The sequence below is a fragment of the Orbicella faveolata genome, unplaced genomic scaffold (assembly GCF_042242905.1).
Source record: "Orbicella faveolata isolate gen_17 unplaced genomic scaffold, um_ofav_v1 contig_25, whole genome shotgun sequence".
In the NCBI taxonomy this organism is placed as follows: domain Eukaryota; kingdom Metazoa; phylum Cnidaria; class Anthozoa; order Scleractinia; family Merulinidae; genus Orbicella; species Orbicella faveolata.
Window position 1 is genome coordinate 21663440 of NW_028301553.1, and position 19120 is coordinate 21682559.

At 48.8% G+C, this 19120-nt stretch overlaps 3 protein-coding genes, 1 non-coding gene and 1 pseudogene across 4 annotated transcripts; all 5 read left to right on the forward strand.

Annotated features, from left to right (window-relative positions):
* The first annotated feature begins 640 nt into the window (after positions 1-640).
* Trnam-cau (transfer RNA methionine (anticodon CAU)) lies at positions 641-713 on the forward strand. The gene has a single exon. It is a non-coding gene; the product is annotated as a tRNA-Met (tRNA).
* Positions 714-4586: 3873 nt separating this feature from the next.
* LOC149109443 (uncharacterized protein F54H12.2-like) lies at positions 4587-6174 on the forward strand. Its single transcript, XM_089294336.1, has one exon. The coding sequence runs from the start codon at positions 4624-4626 to the stop codon at positions 6004-6006; it is 1383 nt and encodes a 460-aa protein (XP_089150462.1). The 5' UTR covers positions 4587-4623; the 3' UTR covers positions 6007-6174.
* A 515-nt stretch (positions 6175-6689) lies between these two features.
* Positions 6690-8623, forward strand: LOC149109444 (uncharacterized). The gene is made up of 2 exons (XM_089294381.1): positions 6690-7350; positions 7610-8623. Exons 1-2 carry the CDS (start codon positions 6690-6692, stop codon positions 8419-8421), a joined length of 1473 nt encoding a protein of 490 aa, XP_089150507.1. The 3' UTR covers positions 8422-8623.
* A 6314-nt stretch (positions 8624-14937) lies between these two features.
* Positions 14938-17640, forward strand: LOC149109445 (uncharacterized; annotated as a pseudogene).
* LOC149109446 (uncharacterized) lies at positions 17089-18539 on the forward strand. Its single transcript, XM_089294383.1, has one exon. It carries the CDS (start codon positions 17750-17752, stop codon positions 18530-18532), a length of 783 nt encoding a protein of 260 aa, XP_089150509.1. The 5' UTR covers positions 17089-17749; the 3' UTR covers positions 18533-18539.
* Positions 18540-19120: the final 581 nt, after the last annotated feature.

Sequence of the window (19120 nt, forward strand, 5' to 3'; positions counted from 1 at the left end):
TTTTTACTATAAAACATTGCATTGCGGTTCTTTTATCATTTGATTCGAGATGTTGACCGTGTTGTACAGTAACAGCAACGAGATCGTTGATTTGATCGAGTCGGTGTGCGGCTTTAAGGTGTCGCCTTTGGGTTGCATCGATGAAGACGAAGGGGTCGATGATATGTTGGTGTTTGACATTTTGTTTTATGGTAAACCCGAGCACGAGTGGACCATTCCTGAACTCCTCCGTCGACGTCCTGAATGGGGATGGCAGATTCTACCTTTACTGAAATCTCAAGTGCATCGAACCTTTCTATTCACCATCGATTGGTACTCCATGGTCTATGTCAAGGAATTGGATGTCATCCGTTTTGTGCCAGCCATCGTTCCGCCAGTGAGAATGAAGAACAGGTTCTGTCTGATGGCCACGTCTTGTTTGACCTTCATGATGAGACAGAAGATCAAGAAGATGGTGGAGCCCCTGACCTACGCCCGAGACATCTCTGTGAGACTGAGCGACAAACTGAACCGCCCGATTTCATTGGGGACTCCCGCGTATTTCAGAGAACTGGTTGAAAAGATGGAGGACTTGCTAGTGGACTTGATGACGGAGAGAGACCTTGTAAATAGTTTGAATCACTGTTTGATGAACGAGGATGACTAAATGGTGTAGTGGTCAGCGCGTTGGGCTCATAACCCAAAGGTCCCAGGTTCGAATCCTGGTTTAGTCCTTTTTTGTATAAAAAACAGTGATGTGAAAATAAAAAATTCATTTTTTGTCAGCATGGCTAGTGCGTGGTATAGTCTGTGCGAGCGCTGCGAGCTTTTATATGCGCAGTATGAAAGGAAAGATCCCATTCCCTCGTTGATGGCGTTTGACCCCGAACAGGTGTTTTTGGAGACGCATGTTGAAGAGAACGTCTGGCGTTTCGTGGTCTTCATATTGTGGTTGAAACGACAACCCATGTCAATCCAGTGGTACTCTATCATAAGACGAGAACACCCCGAGCTGATTAGACAAGCGCTGTGTCGATTGTCCACGTTATGAGTAAGAAAAAGAAGAAGGTGGATCGGTATGCCAATTTGGTGCGGGCCTACGAGGATCCCAGCGTCCCGGGGAGTCTGGGTGGCGTGACGCGTTTCGCCAAAGCCCGAGGCTTACCCATTGGTCCGGTACGCAAGCGGTTGGAAGCCAGTTTGGGCTACACGCTTCACAAACCCACCCGTCGTCGTTTTCGTATGGTACCGGTCATGGTCTACGGTATGGACGAACAATGGGTGGCGGATCTCATCGAAGTGGGGAACATTGCCAAATCGAATCGAGGGTACAAGTACCTGTTGACGGTGTTGGACGTGTTGTCCAAGTACGCTTGGGTGGAACCGGTCAAGTCCAAGACTGGCAAGGACGTGACGGCAGCCTTTGAGAAAATTTTGAAACGCAGTGGTGGTAGGATCCCTCGCAAGTTGCAAACCGACGATGGGAAAGAATTTTACAACAAGACCTTTCAAGCCTTGATGACGCGAAAAGACATTCGTCATTTTTCAACCAGCGGCGACACCAAAGCCAGCGTGATCGAACGATTCAATTGCACCTTGAAGAAACGCATGTATCGATATTTTACGATCAAGAACACGTTCAGTTATTTGCCCGTCTTGAAGGATTTGGTGTTGGGATACAACCGTTCCTACCACCGCAGTATCAAGATGGCACCCGAGAAAGTCAACCTGGGGAACGAAGAGCAGGTGTGGAAGACGCTGTACGCGGATCGACTGCAAGCCAAACGCGTGCCGCCCGAGTTGAAAGTGGGGGATCGGGTGCGATTGAATAAGAAATATCGCCTGTTCAAGAAAGGGTATTTACCGGGTTGGACCGAAGAAGTATTTGTGGTGGCTCGTGTGGTGCCGGGTGTCATTTCTACCTATAAGATTAAAGAGTGGGACGGAACGCCATTGAGTGGCACGTTTTACGCTCAGGATTTGCAGAAAGTGACGGTGAAGAGCGACGATCTGTTTCGCGTGGAAAAGATCGTCAAACGCAAAGGGAATAAAGTCTTGGTTCGGTGGAAAGGTTGGCCAAACAAATACGACACGTGGATTGAGAAAGGGGCATTGGTCAAGGCGAGATGAAAGAGTTTTATGTGCAATTGATTAGCAGTTCCAATACCACGGAATTCCCCTCCAATCAAGCCAACAGTTTCAAGAACCGTTTGCCTTACCAGATCCAATTGAAAGAGGAAGGATGGAAAGTGGGTTTGAGCAGTATTTCTTACCCCGTGCCACCACCGAGACGTTATCAACCACCTGCTCATCGACCCCACGTCTTCAAAGACACTGACATGCTGATGGAAATGGATTGGTGCCTCGAAACCTTCCAAATTAATTTCGCTGGTCAATGGCTTCCTTATGTCTATAGAGCTGGTATCAGCGTGGATGGGTCTGACCTACACAAGGATCGACTGGAAGTCACAAACGGTAAATCGCTCATGCGATACTTGATCAATCGTTTCCAACATCGTTTGACTCAGTACATGGAACGTGAAAATGAAAGTCTACGAGCTCCCGACGGTAAAAAATACTACCCCGTGTTTCGTTGGGAAGGGGATTCTTTGATCATTGACAACACCGATACGTTCCTCAATCAAAAACCAAGTGAACGTAGATTGCGTCCCAAAATCTGGTTTGGTCCTGAATTGGTCAAGAAACTCAAGTGGGTGGAACAGACTGCACCGGACTCCTACAAATTGACTCATCGCCTGGTGAAACTCTTCAAAGACGACGATGTGCCAGCTGTCCAACTTGATTGGGTCGCTCAACATAACACACATTCCACGAATTTTTGGAACATCACGCACGATGGGTCCTTACAGCTCAGTCCCTATTGCAATTGGCGCTTCGACTACCTGGACGAGCTCTACGATCAGCACTATGGTGGCGACGTGAAAGTCAGTGAGACGCTTCGTACACCCCTGTATGTCTATTGCAACGTGGCACAAAGTACCGTGATGGGGAATCAAGTCACCGATCTCTTGAGAGAAGTGCCGCACGATTATAACAGGATGACCTTTGAACCCAACCACATCCAATATCTACCGGTGCGCAGCGACGTGTTTGACATTATCGAGACGCAAGTGGCTGAGAACGACGGAGCGTTGGTGAAATTTCCCGAGGGAGTGACGACTGTCACTTTGCATTTTAAACATGACGGATTTTTACGTGAGTCTACCGAGCCACAGTAGCAAGACCGAGTATTCCGAGAACAAATCCAATCATTTCAAGATTCGTTTGCCTCATCCTTTGAAAATGGAAGGCGGCAATTGGAAAGTGGGACTCAGTAGTATCTCGTTACCAGACCCCAAGAGTCAAGTGCCTCCCTTGTTGCAAGGGGACGATGTGATGTTTGAAGGCTATTGGTTTGTGGAAGACACCGTGCAACTTCGGAATCGACAGAGTACTGAAAGTGGGAATTTCCTTCGGACGGGTGATTTGTCCAATTTGACGGGGGTGGAATTCATGAAGACCGTCAAGACTTATTTTGACACCACCGTACTGGAAGATAGGCTTCGAGCGGGTTACCTCTTCTCGGATCCAACGACCAAGAAAAGCAATCTTTTGAATTTCCAATTCGAAGGCGACGATTTTGTCTTCGATAGTACGAACACCCACATGAGGCTCTTCAATGGTAATTATTATCCCCAATTCTTTGTCAACCTGGAACTGGGTCTCGACATGGGATGGTTCAAGATGAGTGGTAACAAGGTGGAGATTGGTCCGAATTTGTCCATGGAACTGAACAACAAAGAACTGAAAGTGCCAGCGGCCATCGACATCAGCCCCACCACAGGCGAACCCTATTGGGTGTTGACGCAAGACGGAAAGAGAGTTCGTTTGACCATCACCTTTAACTGGCGGTTCATCAACCTCAACACCTCGTTCAAGAACGTGACGGGCTCCACCTCGCGTTCGTTGATGATTTATTCGGATGTGGGGAGCAGTGGGGTGGTGGGGAATCAAGTCACGGATCTGTTACGAGAAGTCAATTACCTGCGAGAAGGCAAAGGCTTCCAGTATTTTGAACCCCTCCATGTTCAATATATTCCGGTACGCAAAGACTACATCGACATTATCGAGACACAAGTCGCGGAGACCACTGGGGAATTGACGAAATTCGGAGCAGGCAATACCATCGTCACGCTACACTTCAAACAAGAATGAGAGGCGGTGCTTTGACGCGTTTCAAACCCGACGGTCAAATGGGACGTGGTTTCTTGCGAGACTTTTCGGGATCCAGTTTACGAGAAGGATGGCAAGGTTTAAAAAAGGGTGGACCCCTGGGATTACCCAACATTGCAGGTGGTATTCGAGGCGTGAAGTCCGGTGGGAGACGAGCCATTAAACGGAAAGCCTTGAGCGAAATCAACCGAGCCGCCAAACGCAAGTTGGACGACATTTTTGGAAAATGAATATGAATCCGATTTATTCGAGACGCGTTCGACGCATTCCTCCCATCGTCAGTGAGTTGACGCGAGGCAGAAGACTACAAAAGGGAGGCGCCTTCTTACCCCACCGCAGACGAGGTCTAGACTCCACTTGGGTACGGAGCGCTCTCCAGAGAAGACATCGACGAGGACCTAAACGACGACGATGACGGACATTGTCCCTCTCCCTGGTTCGGCGGGGGTCAAGAACCCCATGTTGAATTTGTTTCGGGTACCGCCCACGGATCTGAGTATCTCGAGTTATCGGATGGTACCCGTTCATCCTTTCACCACAGGCATCAACCCCATCGATTTTCAGATCGATCCGCAAGAAGATTACATCGATTTGTCTCGCAGTTACTTCGAACTGGAATGGAAAGTGCAGAAAGCAGCGGGAGGCGATGCTGTGGCCGCCGAAAACACCTTTTTGGTCAACAACATTGCTCACTCCCTCTTCAAACAGATCAGTGTGCGACTCAATGGTACGCTCATCAGTCCTCAGACGGACACGTACCATTACAAAGCGTACATCGAAACCTTACTGAATTTTGACAGAGACGATGGAGATACCATACTGAAACCTCAAGGTTGGTTCAATTTCATCAATGTGCCCAACACCTTGACAGCCAATCAACTCACCATTGATCACAATGATTTCAAAGCGCTATCACTTGAAAGACAAGCCCTGGTGCGTGAAATGAGAGCCCAAGGCACCAACAATGACAGCATGACGCGCGTTTACAGCTTCGTACCCCACATCGAAGTGTTTCACCTCAGCAAACTCTTGATACCCAATGTGCAGATTGGGATCCAAATGTACTTCAATCCACCGGAAGTATGGTGTTGGCAAATGGAGGGTGCTGTCACCTTCCGTATCGATTCACGAGACATCAAAGTCAAATTGTATCTTTGCCAAGTCAGACTCAACCCCTCTGTCTACCGAGAATTGATGAATGACATGGGAAGTGGAAGAAACGTGGTGAGCTATCCCACGGTCAGAAGCGAGATACGAACCTACAACATCACCAGAAACGAGTTACACTATGAAATCACCAACCCGTTCCAGAACCGGTTACCCAACATGCTAGTGGTGGGATTGGTGGCTTCCACAGCCTTCAATGGCGCCGCCGACGAGTATCCCTTCACCTTCCAGCAATTTAATCTGACCAGCATCAAACAATTGGTGAGAGGAGAAGCCTATCCCTGCGAAGTCTTGGAATTGCTCCACACCAATGGAAGTAGAGACATGCGAGGCTACAGACAATTCCTACAAGCCACTGGAAGTTTGTGCAAGAGCAAAGGAAACATGGTGAGAGGCAAAGATTGGGGACGAGGTAAAGGATGCACGCTGTTTGTATTTGAGAACGCCGCCAACGGTTGCCTCAACAGTCCAGTGTTGAACCCCAAGCTGAGCGGTGAGTTGCGGTTGGTGTTCGACTTTGGAGCCGATCAGGGTGCTAACATCACGGCCATCCTCTACGCTGAATTTGAAAATCTCTTGGAGATCAATAGCAACAAGACCGTACAATACGACGTGTACCAAGTGTAATGGAAAAAGTCAGTTTGAACAATGTGCAGTTGGACGTGTTGGCCAGGAGTCAACCCAGTTTGAAACCCTATTTTTACGGCACGGTGCCTTGCGATCGTTTACCCGAGAAACCCCACAAGAAAGGACCCATGAGTTACATCGTCAACACGGACCCTCAAGGCCAACCGGGTCGGCATTGGATTGCACTATGGACGTGTCAGGACGCTTGCGAGATGATGGACAGTTACGCACTTCCCTTGGACACCTACCTGACCACGGAACCTTTACAGAGGTGGTTGGACCAACATTGGAAGTTCAACGTCCACAACGGCAAGACTCTGCAATCGCTGTACAGTCAGAGTTGCGGCGATTACGCGTTGATGTTTTTGATCGATCGATCCAAAGGACATGACATGAACACGTTTCTACGTCGTTTCAGTCCACACGATTACGTACAAAATGATCATAAAGTGGGACAAATGTTAAAAAAATTGATACAGAAAGAGCTGAATTGGGAGCAAGTCTGTCGATGTGATTACGAGCAAGACACTTGTACCTCTCGTTGCGGTGTAAGACATTTATTGTAATAAAAATGTGAAGTCAAGGTGTCAAGACAAGTGCGTGTTAACTCCCGCGCCCAGGAAAGGGAATCCTGCCTATCCGGACCTCACGCTTTTCCATAAGGGACCCCAGGCGTTTTATATATGAAACGCACTCCTTTTGTCTCATCCATATGGGACTCGACCATGGAACGACGTCAAGCCTTTCGATTCAACACGCCTTCCAGCATGATGGTAGTGGGTCCGTCGAGATCGGGGAAAACGGTGTTCACCACCAAATTATTGGTGGACAATCTCGATCTGTTCGAGACCCCGCCCAAACGCATTTATTACTGTTACGGTTCCTGGCAAGACGGATTCAAACCCATGAAAGAGTATGGAGTGAAATTCCATCACGGCATTCCCGACTCGGATCTCTTACCCATATGGTTTCCCAAGGGCGGCTTACTGGTGATGGACGATCTGATGGAAGAAGGAGGCAACGACAAACGGGTCTTGGATCTCTTCACCAAAGATTCCCACCATCGCAACATCACGGTGATCTTTTTATCGCAAGACATGTTTCCACCCGGTAAATTTTCCAAGAGCATCTCTAGAAATGCCCATTACATCGTGGGATTCAAGAACCCTCGAGATCAACTGGGGATGCGAAATTTATTGTTACAAGCCTTTCCGTCGCGATGGCAAGATGTGCAAGAGACCTTTCGAAAGGTGACCGACCGTCCGTTTGGGTTTCTCTTGTTGGATTTACATCCCAAAAGCCGCGACGATGAGCGGATTCTCAGTCATCTGCTAAAAGAAGAGGGCTGCATGCGAATGCATCAGTTGAAGTGAAGATGCTGCGCAGTGAAGTCGAGTGGTTCCCGCGATTCCTAGCTATTTGCGAATCGCAATTGAAATACATGCATGAGCGAAATGTCGAGTGCGAACCCATGAGACAAATCTTACAGTGTAGCGGTAAACGCGACGTGCAAGCCGTTTTAAACGCGTATAACCAAGAGAATTTCACAGATCACATTCAATATAAACTGCTGTTGGCCCAAAGACTGGTGGCTCGAGAAAAGAAATACACCGACCTTCTACAATGAGTACATCTCCAGCAGGCGTGGGCACCTCACCCAGTCTCATCGACCAAGCCTTGCCTTCCCCTCTTTCACCGCTGGAAGACATCGACTTGAACTACGCTTACAACGACGACTTTTTGAGTCAGTACATTCAAAGTTTGAGTCCGGGCGTGGGTATGTCCACTACACCACCCCTACGGAATACACCCCCTGCTGGGGCTGGCACCGCAGGACCTGTGGCTACCAGTACGCCACGACGCAGTCCCCACTCCACAGGGAGTGTGGCAGGCGTTGGGGCGAGTCCTCCTCCAGCCCGAGCGGGTCCTTCGGGTTTGGACACGCGTCGAGACGTACCCGGTCGAGCACCTACACCACCCGGACGAGGGTACCTGGCTAGCACAACCACCGGTAGAGCCACCGTGGGATACAAGACACCAGCGGGACGGAGTCGAGGTGGTAAGCAACCCAGACGGGGTGGACAGCAACCCAGACGCGGTACAGGTAGAGGTGGCAGAGGTGGTAGAGGTGGTAGAGGTGGCAGAGGTGGTAGAGGCGGCGCTGGAGGCGGTGGTGGTGGTGGAGACGATGATGACGATGACGATGACGACGAAAGCAGTGCTGTTTCCACTCCCAGATCACGCATGGATCAAGACAGTTTACAACGTCAATTGCAAATGTTATTGAACGATCAACAACAAACCGCTCGAGGACGACGTATCGCTGGCATCACCACCACCAACACCATCACGACCACCTACAAAGACGGAGGAAGACCCCAAGTGACTCGCAATTCGAGCAGTGTTTCGAACTGAATAGCCATGACGATCGATGTGAGTTTACTCAACGGGGCTTACAGAAACAGTGTGGAAGAGGAATCCTTGTCGCGATTGGATGGATTGTACAAATATTATCATCGACAATGGTGGTATCGGAAACAAATGTTTTACCATTTCAAAACGTGGTTCTGTTTTCTCAATGGACTGGCTTTACTCATGATGGCCTTGAGCATGATCATCGGCGTGCTTTGGAAACAACAACATGTCGTTGTGGCCATCTTGACCGCTTTAGGCACCTTGGTTAAGGGTTGGAATGATTTCAAGAATTTTTCCATCGAGATGGACATGAGTCGTTTTGCGTTCACCACGCATGAAAAAGACCTTGATCGAATTGAGAACCTACGTGCGCGGCTTTCCCTTGGACGAGTTCGAAGGCTTCCTCTTCAAATTGCAAACCATGGACGATACCATCACGGATTTGACCCAACCCATCAAGGACACCTACGTCAAACAGTACGACCTGAAATTTCGTTACATTCCTTACCAAAAAGAGCATAAATTAGACGACCTAAGTACATGAGGGTTCATTGTTCACCATGAAACAGAAGGGAGGTGACCTACCCGCGTCCCTGCTCACCACCGCGGGGCTCGCGCTCATGATGAGAAGACGACGTCGGAAGAAGAAACAGAAGGGTGGTGTCATGCCTTTGGCTGCGCTCGTGCCAGCTGGCATCGTCCTGGGTAAAGCCGTGGGTTTGGGGGCGGCTTCCGGAGCAGCCAGTTACGGTGCCAAACGAGCCATGCAAGCCATCGGCAAGAAGAAGAGAAAGAAACGACAAGGTGGAGGGAACATCTTTGCCAGTGCCGCCAAAATGGGCTACACCTTGGGAAAACGCAAGGATTACCAACGCATGGGCTTGACCGGCGCGGCTCAAAGCACTTATCGCCATCGCAAACAACCTTGGCTCTATAAAAAGCGATGAATAAAAGCCTCGTTTCATTCGATACCATGAATGCGGAACTTGAAGCACTCTACCGATCCTTGATCAACAGCCCTCAGAGACTTCAAGACGAGTACAACAGGAAACACAGTGTACTTAACACCGGTGAGTTACCAGCCATGGTCACAACGCGCAGGAAACGCAAGAGAGCTCACGCCATGGCAACCCTTTCAGCCAAAGAAGATAGAAAAAGAAGAATGAAAAAGAGGCATTGGTACGAAGAAAAGTTCGGAGATTTGAGAAAATTCGTCAAGAAACCTCGAAAGAAAGCCAAGATTCGAGCCAAACCACCTGTCTGTTTCAATCGTAGAACCACCCTCTTGAGTTTATTGAAACGCATCCCAGCCGTCAAGACACCCTTGGCCAACATGATGGGATAAAAAGCTGGGTCTTGACTCCACCCCCATTCAAAACGATGGCAAGACGACGACGTCAGCTCTCCAGGCTCTCACGAGCCAAGATACTGCAACGAGGTGGAGCCAGAGTGAACCAGAGAGAGTTGAATGATCTATTCAGAGCACTAGGTCCTCTGGGTGGTACAGCGAAGTTTGTGGGCAAGCAGGTTCAAAAGCACCAACCCAAGTTGGAACGCGCCATTCGGAAAATACCCTTTCAATCTACCCTCAAACCCGTCAAGAAAAAACGCAAGAACCCGTTCCGTGTTCCAGCGGGTGCCAAAGTGGTGGAGTCGATTCAGGGCATAAAAGACTTTACCCCTTCCTACCGACTCAGAAAGAAACGATGAACCGATTACGGCGACAACGCCCGTTCTTGACCAGCATTCTCCAAGAAGCCAATCGTTTCAAACGTCAAGAGATGTTGGAACACGCCAACGCCGACCAGATCAACGCGGTCAGTGAAATGGTCTTGAATTTGTTGAAAAAGAGAATTCCCGTCGAGCCTCAGACGCTTCGAAAACTTCAACGCCATAAGAACGTGTTGCGCGAAGTGGGGAAGCGCAGAAATTCACTGAAGAGGAGGCGTCAACATCTGTTGGCTCAGACAGGGAGTGGATTCTGGCGAGGTTTGAATGAGTGTTACGAATATGTCGGGTCGAGACGCTGACGGTTACCCCTTGCAAGGCATTGACGTGGTGCCCGAACGCGTGAGCGAGAACAGAAAACTAGTCGAGATCAAAGACAACATGACCAAGCTCATTGGATTGTTACAAGAAGCCAATCACAGGGAAGAACAACTCAAGCTAGTTCAAGAGCGTCAGCATCGAAAATACAGAGCTCTCGAACAGGAATATTTGGCTTTAAAATACGGTAACGGGTGTGACGATTGCATACGAGTCCAAGACGACGTGGAAGACGTCATCATCCCCTGCCAGACCTGTGCCAAACCCAACGAGACCATCCAGAGTCTGCGATTGAAATTGGAAAAAGCCCGTCAAGAAGCAAGTTACTGGCAAGACTGTTTTGAAACCGCATTGCAGTATGACGGAAGAGGTCATGATTGTGCCGGTCAGTGAATTCGAACGTTTGCAAGATTACTACAAAGGACAGATTTCACAAAGTGCTCTGTTGAACAAAGCAGGACGGTTGGCAGCCGAAAAACAATTGATCTTGGGGAATCCCACCATTCCTGACGGGATGGCCGTCAAGATGGTCAAACCCTTGGCGCGTGAACAGACTCGATTGACCAAACGGATTCGGACAGGAGGTGCCCCACGGGCAGGCGTGGGTGCCCCTGCGCCGGATGAAGAAGCCCTGGACAGTCCCTTGGAAAACTTGTTGAAACAAGTCATCCAAGGTCAAACCCCCGCCAGGATCAAGCAAGAAGTGTCCACACCCGCTGGTACCTCAGGGATCAAACCCAAACCCCGTCGACTCTTACCCGAAACACCCAAGACCGTTAAAAAGCCCACATCCAGTGCTGGACCGAGTCGAATACCGCGACCCATATCCAGTGGTAAGAAGCCTAAATCGGGTGGTTTGAAACAAAGCGTGTTGAGCGGAGCCAAAAAAGGCTTTTTAAAGGGCATTGGTCTGGATCCCAAATCAATTGACACCGACGACGAAGAGGGTGGTTACAGTCCCAAGAAAGTCACCAAGAAACGCAAGAAGCGCAAACCCACAGCGGCCGAACGCCTGAAGCCTTGGGAAGAGTGGAAAAACCCCAGTCGACGACGTCTCAGCTATGACAAGAACTAGAGCCAACAAGACCAGGACTCGCAAAAAGCAACGCGGTTATGGCTTCGACATTCAGAAACTGTTGGGTAAGACGGGCATCGAATTTCATTGGCCGGGTTATCAGTACATGGGACCGGGCACCAAACTGAAAAAACGACTGGCCCGAGGAGATCCCGGGATCAATCGTTTGGACCGACTCGCCAAACAACACGACATCGATTACAGTCGGGCCAAGAACCTGCAGGACAATTGGAAGGCCGACACCAAGATGATCAAGGCCATTGACAGGTTACCCGGTAGGAAGACCATGACGGAAAGGGTGGTGAAACGAATCATGCAAGCCAAGAAACCTTTGAAACTGTAACTTTATTGAATCATGTCGAATTAAAAGATACATGTGTTTTGACTTATGACTGGGCTTTCTTCTTTTCGGCACGATTATAAACCATCCTGAAATTATTGTAGATCCCTTTCTCCACGCGCTCGTAAAAATAACTGCGGTTGGCAAGGGCCACTATGTTGGACATACGCTCCTTCCCAAACATAGAGGCAAAGCCTTGACACTCTGGGCACTGGGGGCAGCGGCAGGTCTTGACCAGACAAGACCGTCTGACCACTTCCTCATCCTGGATGGCACACTCTAGCAAGTGATCTAAAAAGTGGTGAAAGGCATCCCCTTTCTGATCCCTCTCCACGCGCAGATCGTAGCGGGAACGCATCTCGGAGAGGTTGTTGTAAGTCAGTCCCAGGGACAAGCGAGCAGCCACATCCTCCCACTCGCAGAACATGCTTTTCTCCAGAGGCACCCAAAAGGCCAGCCCCGTCAAAAAGACGCGATGACTGATATGACGTAGGGCGTTCAACCCAGACACGTTGGCAGCCACGCGTAGCCAATGGATCTCCTTCTGGGTCATAGGAATGCGCGAGACCACCTGATGTTTCAGGAAACACAGATCAATGAGATCCATGTCCTTCTCGGTGAAGTGATCCTTCTGTACTATGTGATTATGGACGCAGGTCTCAATTTGGCATTTGGGGCACACCAAGTGCGTCCCGTTGGGTGGTCTCACCAGACAAGAGTTGTGTACCCCCTCTTTACAACATTCCAACAGGAACAGCTTTTCACCGTCTTTCATCTCGGAACTGGAACACACTACACATTTGATCGAATGATCCACGGGATTAAAGGCAGCCATTTCGTTCTGCAAAAAAACATTTTATTTTACATTATCACCTTTTACAAGCGGGACATGTGTCTATTTCCCCTAGTGGGAAGACGCCCTATCAACCAGGATAAATAAATGATTTAATATGATCGCAGCGCTTGATGGCCACATCTAGTTCAAAGGCCAAAAAAACACTTATCTCACAACCTTCTAAATTCACGTATTTCCCGTACCATTTTCTACACCCATGCGGGCATGGAACGAGTAAACGTTTGCTATACACCCAGCCTAGACCCCATGTTGTTTTCAATGTATGGAACTGTCTAATTTCATCACACAATTTCTTTCTTTTACTAGTCTTCTCCTCATCCAAATATTCTTGTCTTATTTTCAAATTCAAAATTTTCAAACCAATGTGCCAGGGTAGTAAATCCCAATAGCTCTCAATGTCTTGACTCAATTTCACTTTAGTCTTCACATCCATTCTAAGGAAAAAAGAGGGTCAAATTTTGTTTAATTTCATGCAAGTACACTTGTTGCAAACAATTACCCACCAACACCGATCGACCGTTATAATAGACAAACACTTTTTCATGATAGATGAAGTCAGAGGTGACACGCCCATCCTTCCAATTCATTCCGTTACAAATAAAACACCGAAAAGGTTGACATCGCACGTGACCTAGGTTCCATTCACGTTTGACGCGATGATAGGTTCGAATCATTTCACACAACTCTTTTTGTCGGTCCGTCACCATGTCCAATCGTTCCTGTCGCAGCCTCAAATCGAGAATGTACGTTTGAATTTCGGGTGGTAGACAATCCCAATGGCTTGTCATTTCTATAAATAAAAAACATAACCTCTCTCATTCAACATGTTGCACTTGGCAACCATCACGTTACTTGCAGCTTGTTTCAAAGAGTAACCTATCATCACCCTTTGATCGCGATAATGACCATACACTCTCGTATGATAAGCCATACATAAATTACAATGGTCAGGCTCACACCTCAAATGACCTATACTCCATTTCTCTTTCACAACATGGTACAATCTCATTTCTTCACACATTCCCTTTCGTGGCACCGTCAAGGCATCCAATCGTTCCTGTTTATATTTTAAGTCCATAATGTAACATTGGATTTAGGCCGGAAGACGATCCCAATGACTGATCATAGCTAAAAAACAAACGTTTATAGCCTTTAAGAGCACGGTTCACATTCATTCGCAACTCTTTCAAATGCATCTCCCTCAAAAAGCCCAACCGCTCTTCCATGAACAAACAGTCAATGTCCTGCAATACCACGCCAATAAAACGAGACAGATTCCGCAAGTTACTGTACAATAAACTCGCGCCATTTTCTTTCTCACGCTCCTTCCACTCATTCACCCACTGCGCCAAAGTAGTCATCTTTCGATTGCATCGATTCAATGTATCCATCGTTAACTCACCTCCACTATTTCTTCAAATGGCAAACTTCAATCACAACAATACCAATCACAGTCAGCGCAAATATGTCCACCTCCAAAGTGACACTCACCAACGGTAAACTCACTTCAAGCTTCATCAGTCGAGTCACCATCGTCAAGGCGCACCATTTTTATACACGCCGCATCAAGACACGTGACGTGACGTCACCAGAGGGGGGATGGGGGTATCCTCCCACTCCTACGTCATTAAAAAAAGGCGGGAACCACCACCTTATAAAACGTTGATCCCTCCCACTCATGCTACGATGGTCTAGTGGTTAAGACGTCGCGTTGTGGCCGCGAAGACTCAGGTTCGATTCCTGGTCGGGGCAACATTTTCACGTGTTGAAAAAGTACTTTTTTCCCATTGGTTGACTCACGATTAAAACCAACTCGACTTTGTTCATCCCTTCAGCCTCATCATGTTTCGCTTCCAGCGGGATGATTTCGACCTCGACGATGAAGAAGACAACGCCCTCTTAGCCCAACATTTGGATGACATTGAACAAGGCTTTGATTTTCTCTTAACGCCTCACTTGGATCGACGCGTTCGCCATTTAGGCGTCAGACACCGAAATTACGTGGGACGGTTAATGCAACGCGGTGGTGCTGCACCTCTCTCCACCAACCAAAGACAAATCTTACCGCGTCAAATAGAACGAGCCCTCCAACGCGCCATACGAGACCAAATCATCCAAGATCCCGAAGTCGATCGCAACGATCACTTTCTCATCAACATCAATTCCAACCGATTGAGACACTCCTATCACTCGGCTCGCATGCGTGTCAGAGAATGGATGAACAATGATCTCAGAGCCCAAGAAATCATGCAACAAATTTCCAAGATGTTAAACTCCAACGAACAGTTCCGATTGGATGACACCTCGTTACACATTTCACATATCCGAGATCCCGGCCGAGGCAGCGGTAAACAGCGACTTCGCAAAGCCAGCTTAGCACTGGACAAGCTACTCGATCTCAAAAAGTGCGTCATCCAAATCAACAACGACGATGAACTCTGTTGTGCACGGGCCTTGGTCACCATGCAAGCCTACTGCGACGTAGGCAGTCGACATCCCCACTACGTCAACCTACGGCGAGGTAAACCCGCTCAAGCCAGAAAGGCCAAGGCACTCCATCAGGCTGCGGGTGTCCCCGAAGGACCTTGCGGTCTCAACGAACTCCACACCTTCCAACGCCATCTCACCGATTATCAGATCGTGGTGCTTTCCCTGGATCACAATTATCAAATCATTTTCAAAGGCCCGCCACGTGAGAAACAACTCATCCTCATCAAAGTGGGTGAACATTACCACGGTTGTAATTCTCTCTCCGCCTTCTTAGGACAAAGTAACTTTTGCATCGAGTGTGAGAAAAGCTACCAGACCGATGATATCAATCATCATCCCTGCCACGGTAAGAAATGTCCCGCTTGTTGTCAAACCCAGTGTGAAGATCATCGTCGCGCCAGCGATACCACACACACCTGCCCTCGTTGTCACCGTGCCTTCTTCGGAGAACAGTGCTTGGACAATCATCACACTTACTCCAAGACGGACGGCACCAAAGCCAACGCCACCAAAAAAATCAAAAACGTCTGCAGTTCCCTGCGTGTGCGGCACCGCCGAATGTCCCTCCTGCAAGGAGTATCACAATCTCTACCAACACCAATGCTTCATACAGAATCCCACCAAGTTAGAAGAAAAGCGAACATTACTCAAATCCAGAAAACGCAAAGCTGACGGTTCGCAGAGCGTACACACCAAAGACCATCTCTTCGTCTACTGGGACAGCGAAACCATGCAAGACACGGGTGTTCATGTCCCCAACCTAGTGTGCGCCGCCACTTCCAACTGCGAGGAACTCTTTCATTTTGAAGGGACCACCTGCATTCGAGATTTCCTGGATTGGTTGAGAGCTTTAGCACAGGATTGTACCCTCACCGTCATAGCCCACAATTCCCAAGGGTTCGATTCTTACTTGATACTGAATGAACTCTACCAACAATACGTCGTGCCCGAGCAAGTGGTCAACGGCGCCAAGATTATGTCTTTGTCCATCAATGCAGGAGACATTGTTTTCAAGGATTCTCTCTGCTTCTTTCAAATGCCACTGGCTAATTTTCCCAAAGCCTTCGGACTGATTGAACAAAAGAAAGGTTTCTTCCCCCACTTCTTCAACACCCCCGACCATCAGGATTACGTGGGACCTCTACCCGACAAAGAACATTACGACCCCCAAGGCATGTCCACCGAACGCGCGCAAGAGTTCGAACGCTGGTATGCCCAACAACTCGCCGAGCCCGACTTGATCTTCGATTTCCAAGCAGAACTCGTGGCCTACTGCGAATCCGACGTGCTCCTCCTCAAAGGGGCCTGCGAAGTGTTCTGCCAAGAATTCGAAGCCATCAGCGGCTTCAATCCTCTCCAACGCTGTCTCACCATCGCATCCGCCTGCAATCTCCTCTACCGCACCAAACACATGCCAGAACGTACCATCGCTTCGGAACCCATCAGTGGATGGCATAGACAAGGTAAACTGCATTCCCTCGCCTCCCTGGAATGGTTGACCTACATGAACCGAAAACCCAATCACCACATTCGACACGCCCTCAATGGAGGGGAACACGTGATCCTACGCGGAGACAAAACCTTCTTCGTGGATGGGTACGACGACGTCACCCGTACCGTGTACGAATTTCACGGTTGCTTCTGGCACGGGTGTCCCAAGTGTTACCCAGACCGCGACCGCACGCGTCACAAAATGTGCGATCAGACCATGCGCGATGTCTACGAAGCCACCAAACTCAAAGAAGAGAGTCTCTTGGCCGCGGGCTACAATGTCTTGGTCATGTGGCAATGTGAATGGGACCAACTCAAGCAAGAGGATGAACACCTGCGGAGCCTGGTCCAATCCTTTGACCTGGTCCCCAGACTCAAACCCAGGGACGCGTTCTACGGCGGACGCACCAACGCCATCAAACTTTACCATCAAGTGGAACACGGAGAAACGGTGCAGTACCAGGATTTCACCTCCCTCTACCCCTGGACCAACAAAAATTGTCCCTACCCCGTGGGTCATCCTGCCATCATCAGTCAACCCGAAGGCACCGACATCTCCAGTTACTTCGGTCTGGTCAAATGCAAGATCCTACCACCCTTTGGGTTGTATCATCCCGTCTTACCCCACCGCAGTGGGGGTAAACTCACCTTTCCACTTTGCAGAACTTGTGTGGAAACCGAGCAACCCAAACCGCTGACCGAACGCAGTCATCGCTGCGTCCACAACGAACAAGAGCGATGTCTGGTGGGTACGTGGCCCACCCCCGAATTGCAAGAAGCCCTTCATCAAGGGTACGTTATCCAATACGTCTACGAAATTTGGCACTTCCCGCGCAATTCCAACGACTTGTTCTCTTCCTACGTGAACACCTTTCTCAAGATCAAGCAAGAAGCCAGTGGATGGCCCGATTGGGTGGGTGACGATGTGGCCAAACGCCAGCAGTACCTCGACGACTACCTGGCCAAAGAAGGCATTCAACTCGAAGCGGACAAAATTCAAAAAAATCCCGGTCGGCGGTCTCTGGCCAAAATGATGCTCAACAGCTTCTGGGGCAAGTACGGGCAACAAGGGAACAAGAGTCAAGTCGAAGCCATTTCGTCCCCCGCCAGGCTTCATGCCCTACTGACCGATGACAGTCGAGAAATTCAAACCCTTCGTGTCATGAACGATGAGATGATCGAATTGGTCTACAAACACGTCCAAGACGAAGAAGCCGTTCAAGTCAACATCAACATTTTCGTGGCCTGCTTCACCACCTGCTGGGCCAGACTCAAACTCTACCGAGAAGGACTCAGTCAACTCCAACCCCAACAAGTCCTGTACTTCGACACGGACTCCATCATCTTCTCGCATCGAGAAGGGCAACCCATGCCACCCTTAGGCGATCATCTCGGTCAATTCACCAGCGAATTGAAACCAGGCACTCACATCGTGGAGTTTGCGGCCGCTGGCCCCAAGAATTACGGTTACCAAACCAACGACGGTAAAGTCGAATGCAAGGTACGCGGTTTCACCCTCAACACACGTGGGCAAGCCCAATTGAACTTTGACCTGTTAAAAGAAAACGGCATCAACGAAGTCACCGAACCCCGCGAAGAACCACGGGAAATCAGCGTACACAATCCACACAAGATTAAACGCAATGTCCAAACCAAAACATTAGAAACGATCGAAAAAACCAAACGATACAAAGTCGTCTTCGACAAACGCGTCGTGGATCCCGACACTTTCCTCTCGTATCCTTACGGATACACCCGAGCCCACATCGACGACACCGACATGGACAATGTCAATCATTTACTAGGATTGTAAAATAAAATTTGAAAACTGATCACGTGGTCTGTCGTCACTTCCGCTCCCCAGACCCTCACGGCCTCGCGTCCAAGCCCGCGCGGCCACCTTTTGGCCGAGCTCGCCCCAGACCTCGCTAAAAAGCATTAGTGCAACCGCTGACCTGAGCCGAAAATCCTGCACGCTGATTGGTCTAGACGCGTCACGTGACCCAAATAACGCGCTCTGATTGGTTGGGTCTCAAACCGCCCCCCTATACTACTGCCACCGTACTCAGGGACAGAGTACAGTGAGATGTAGTAGAGTATTTTTCAGCAGGCAGAATAAATAGATGTGCCTTTCGTACTTTGAGTATACAGACATGTAAGTCTGGGCTATGTTCCTGAACTCAAAATTGCTATTTTACTGAAATGATGAATCGGTCAGTCATCGTATGTTCTTTTTGGTTAATACTTTTTTGCGTTTACTACTTTTTTTGCAAGATAATAAAGCTAGTTTGCAATAAAACAAAGTTCACCACTTGCACTTATTATTGATATGCTGTTTGCAGTATCTCTCGTAATATTTCCTGCTTGCGATATATGCAAACCTTAAGAAAGAATGTCCCCG

Excerpts from the sequence above, each read along its gene's own strand:
- LOC149109444 (XM_089294381.1), top strand. The coding sequence starts at position 6,690 with ATGAAACGCACTCCTTTTGTCTCATCCATATGGGACTCGACCATGGAA. Across the intron at positions 7,351-7,609 it reads TCATCTGCTAAAAGAAGAGG|AAATACACCGACCTTCTACA; the intron begins GCTGCATGCGAA and ends GCTCGAGAAAAG.
- LOC149109443 (XM_089294336.1), top strand. The coding sequence starts at position 4,624 with ATGACGGACATTGTCCCTCTCCCTGGTTCGGCGGGGGTCAAGAACCCC.
- LOC149109446 (XM_089294383.1), top strand. The coding sequence starts at position 17,750 with ATGATGCTCAACAGCTTCTGGGGCAAGTACGGGCAACAAGGGAACAAG.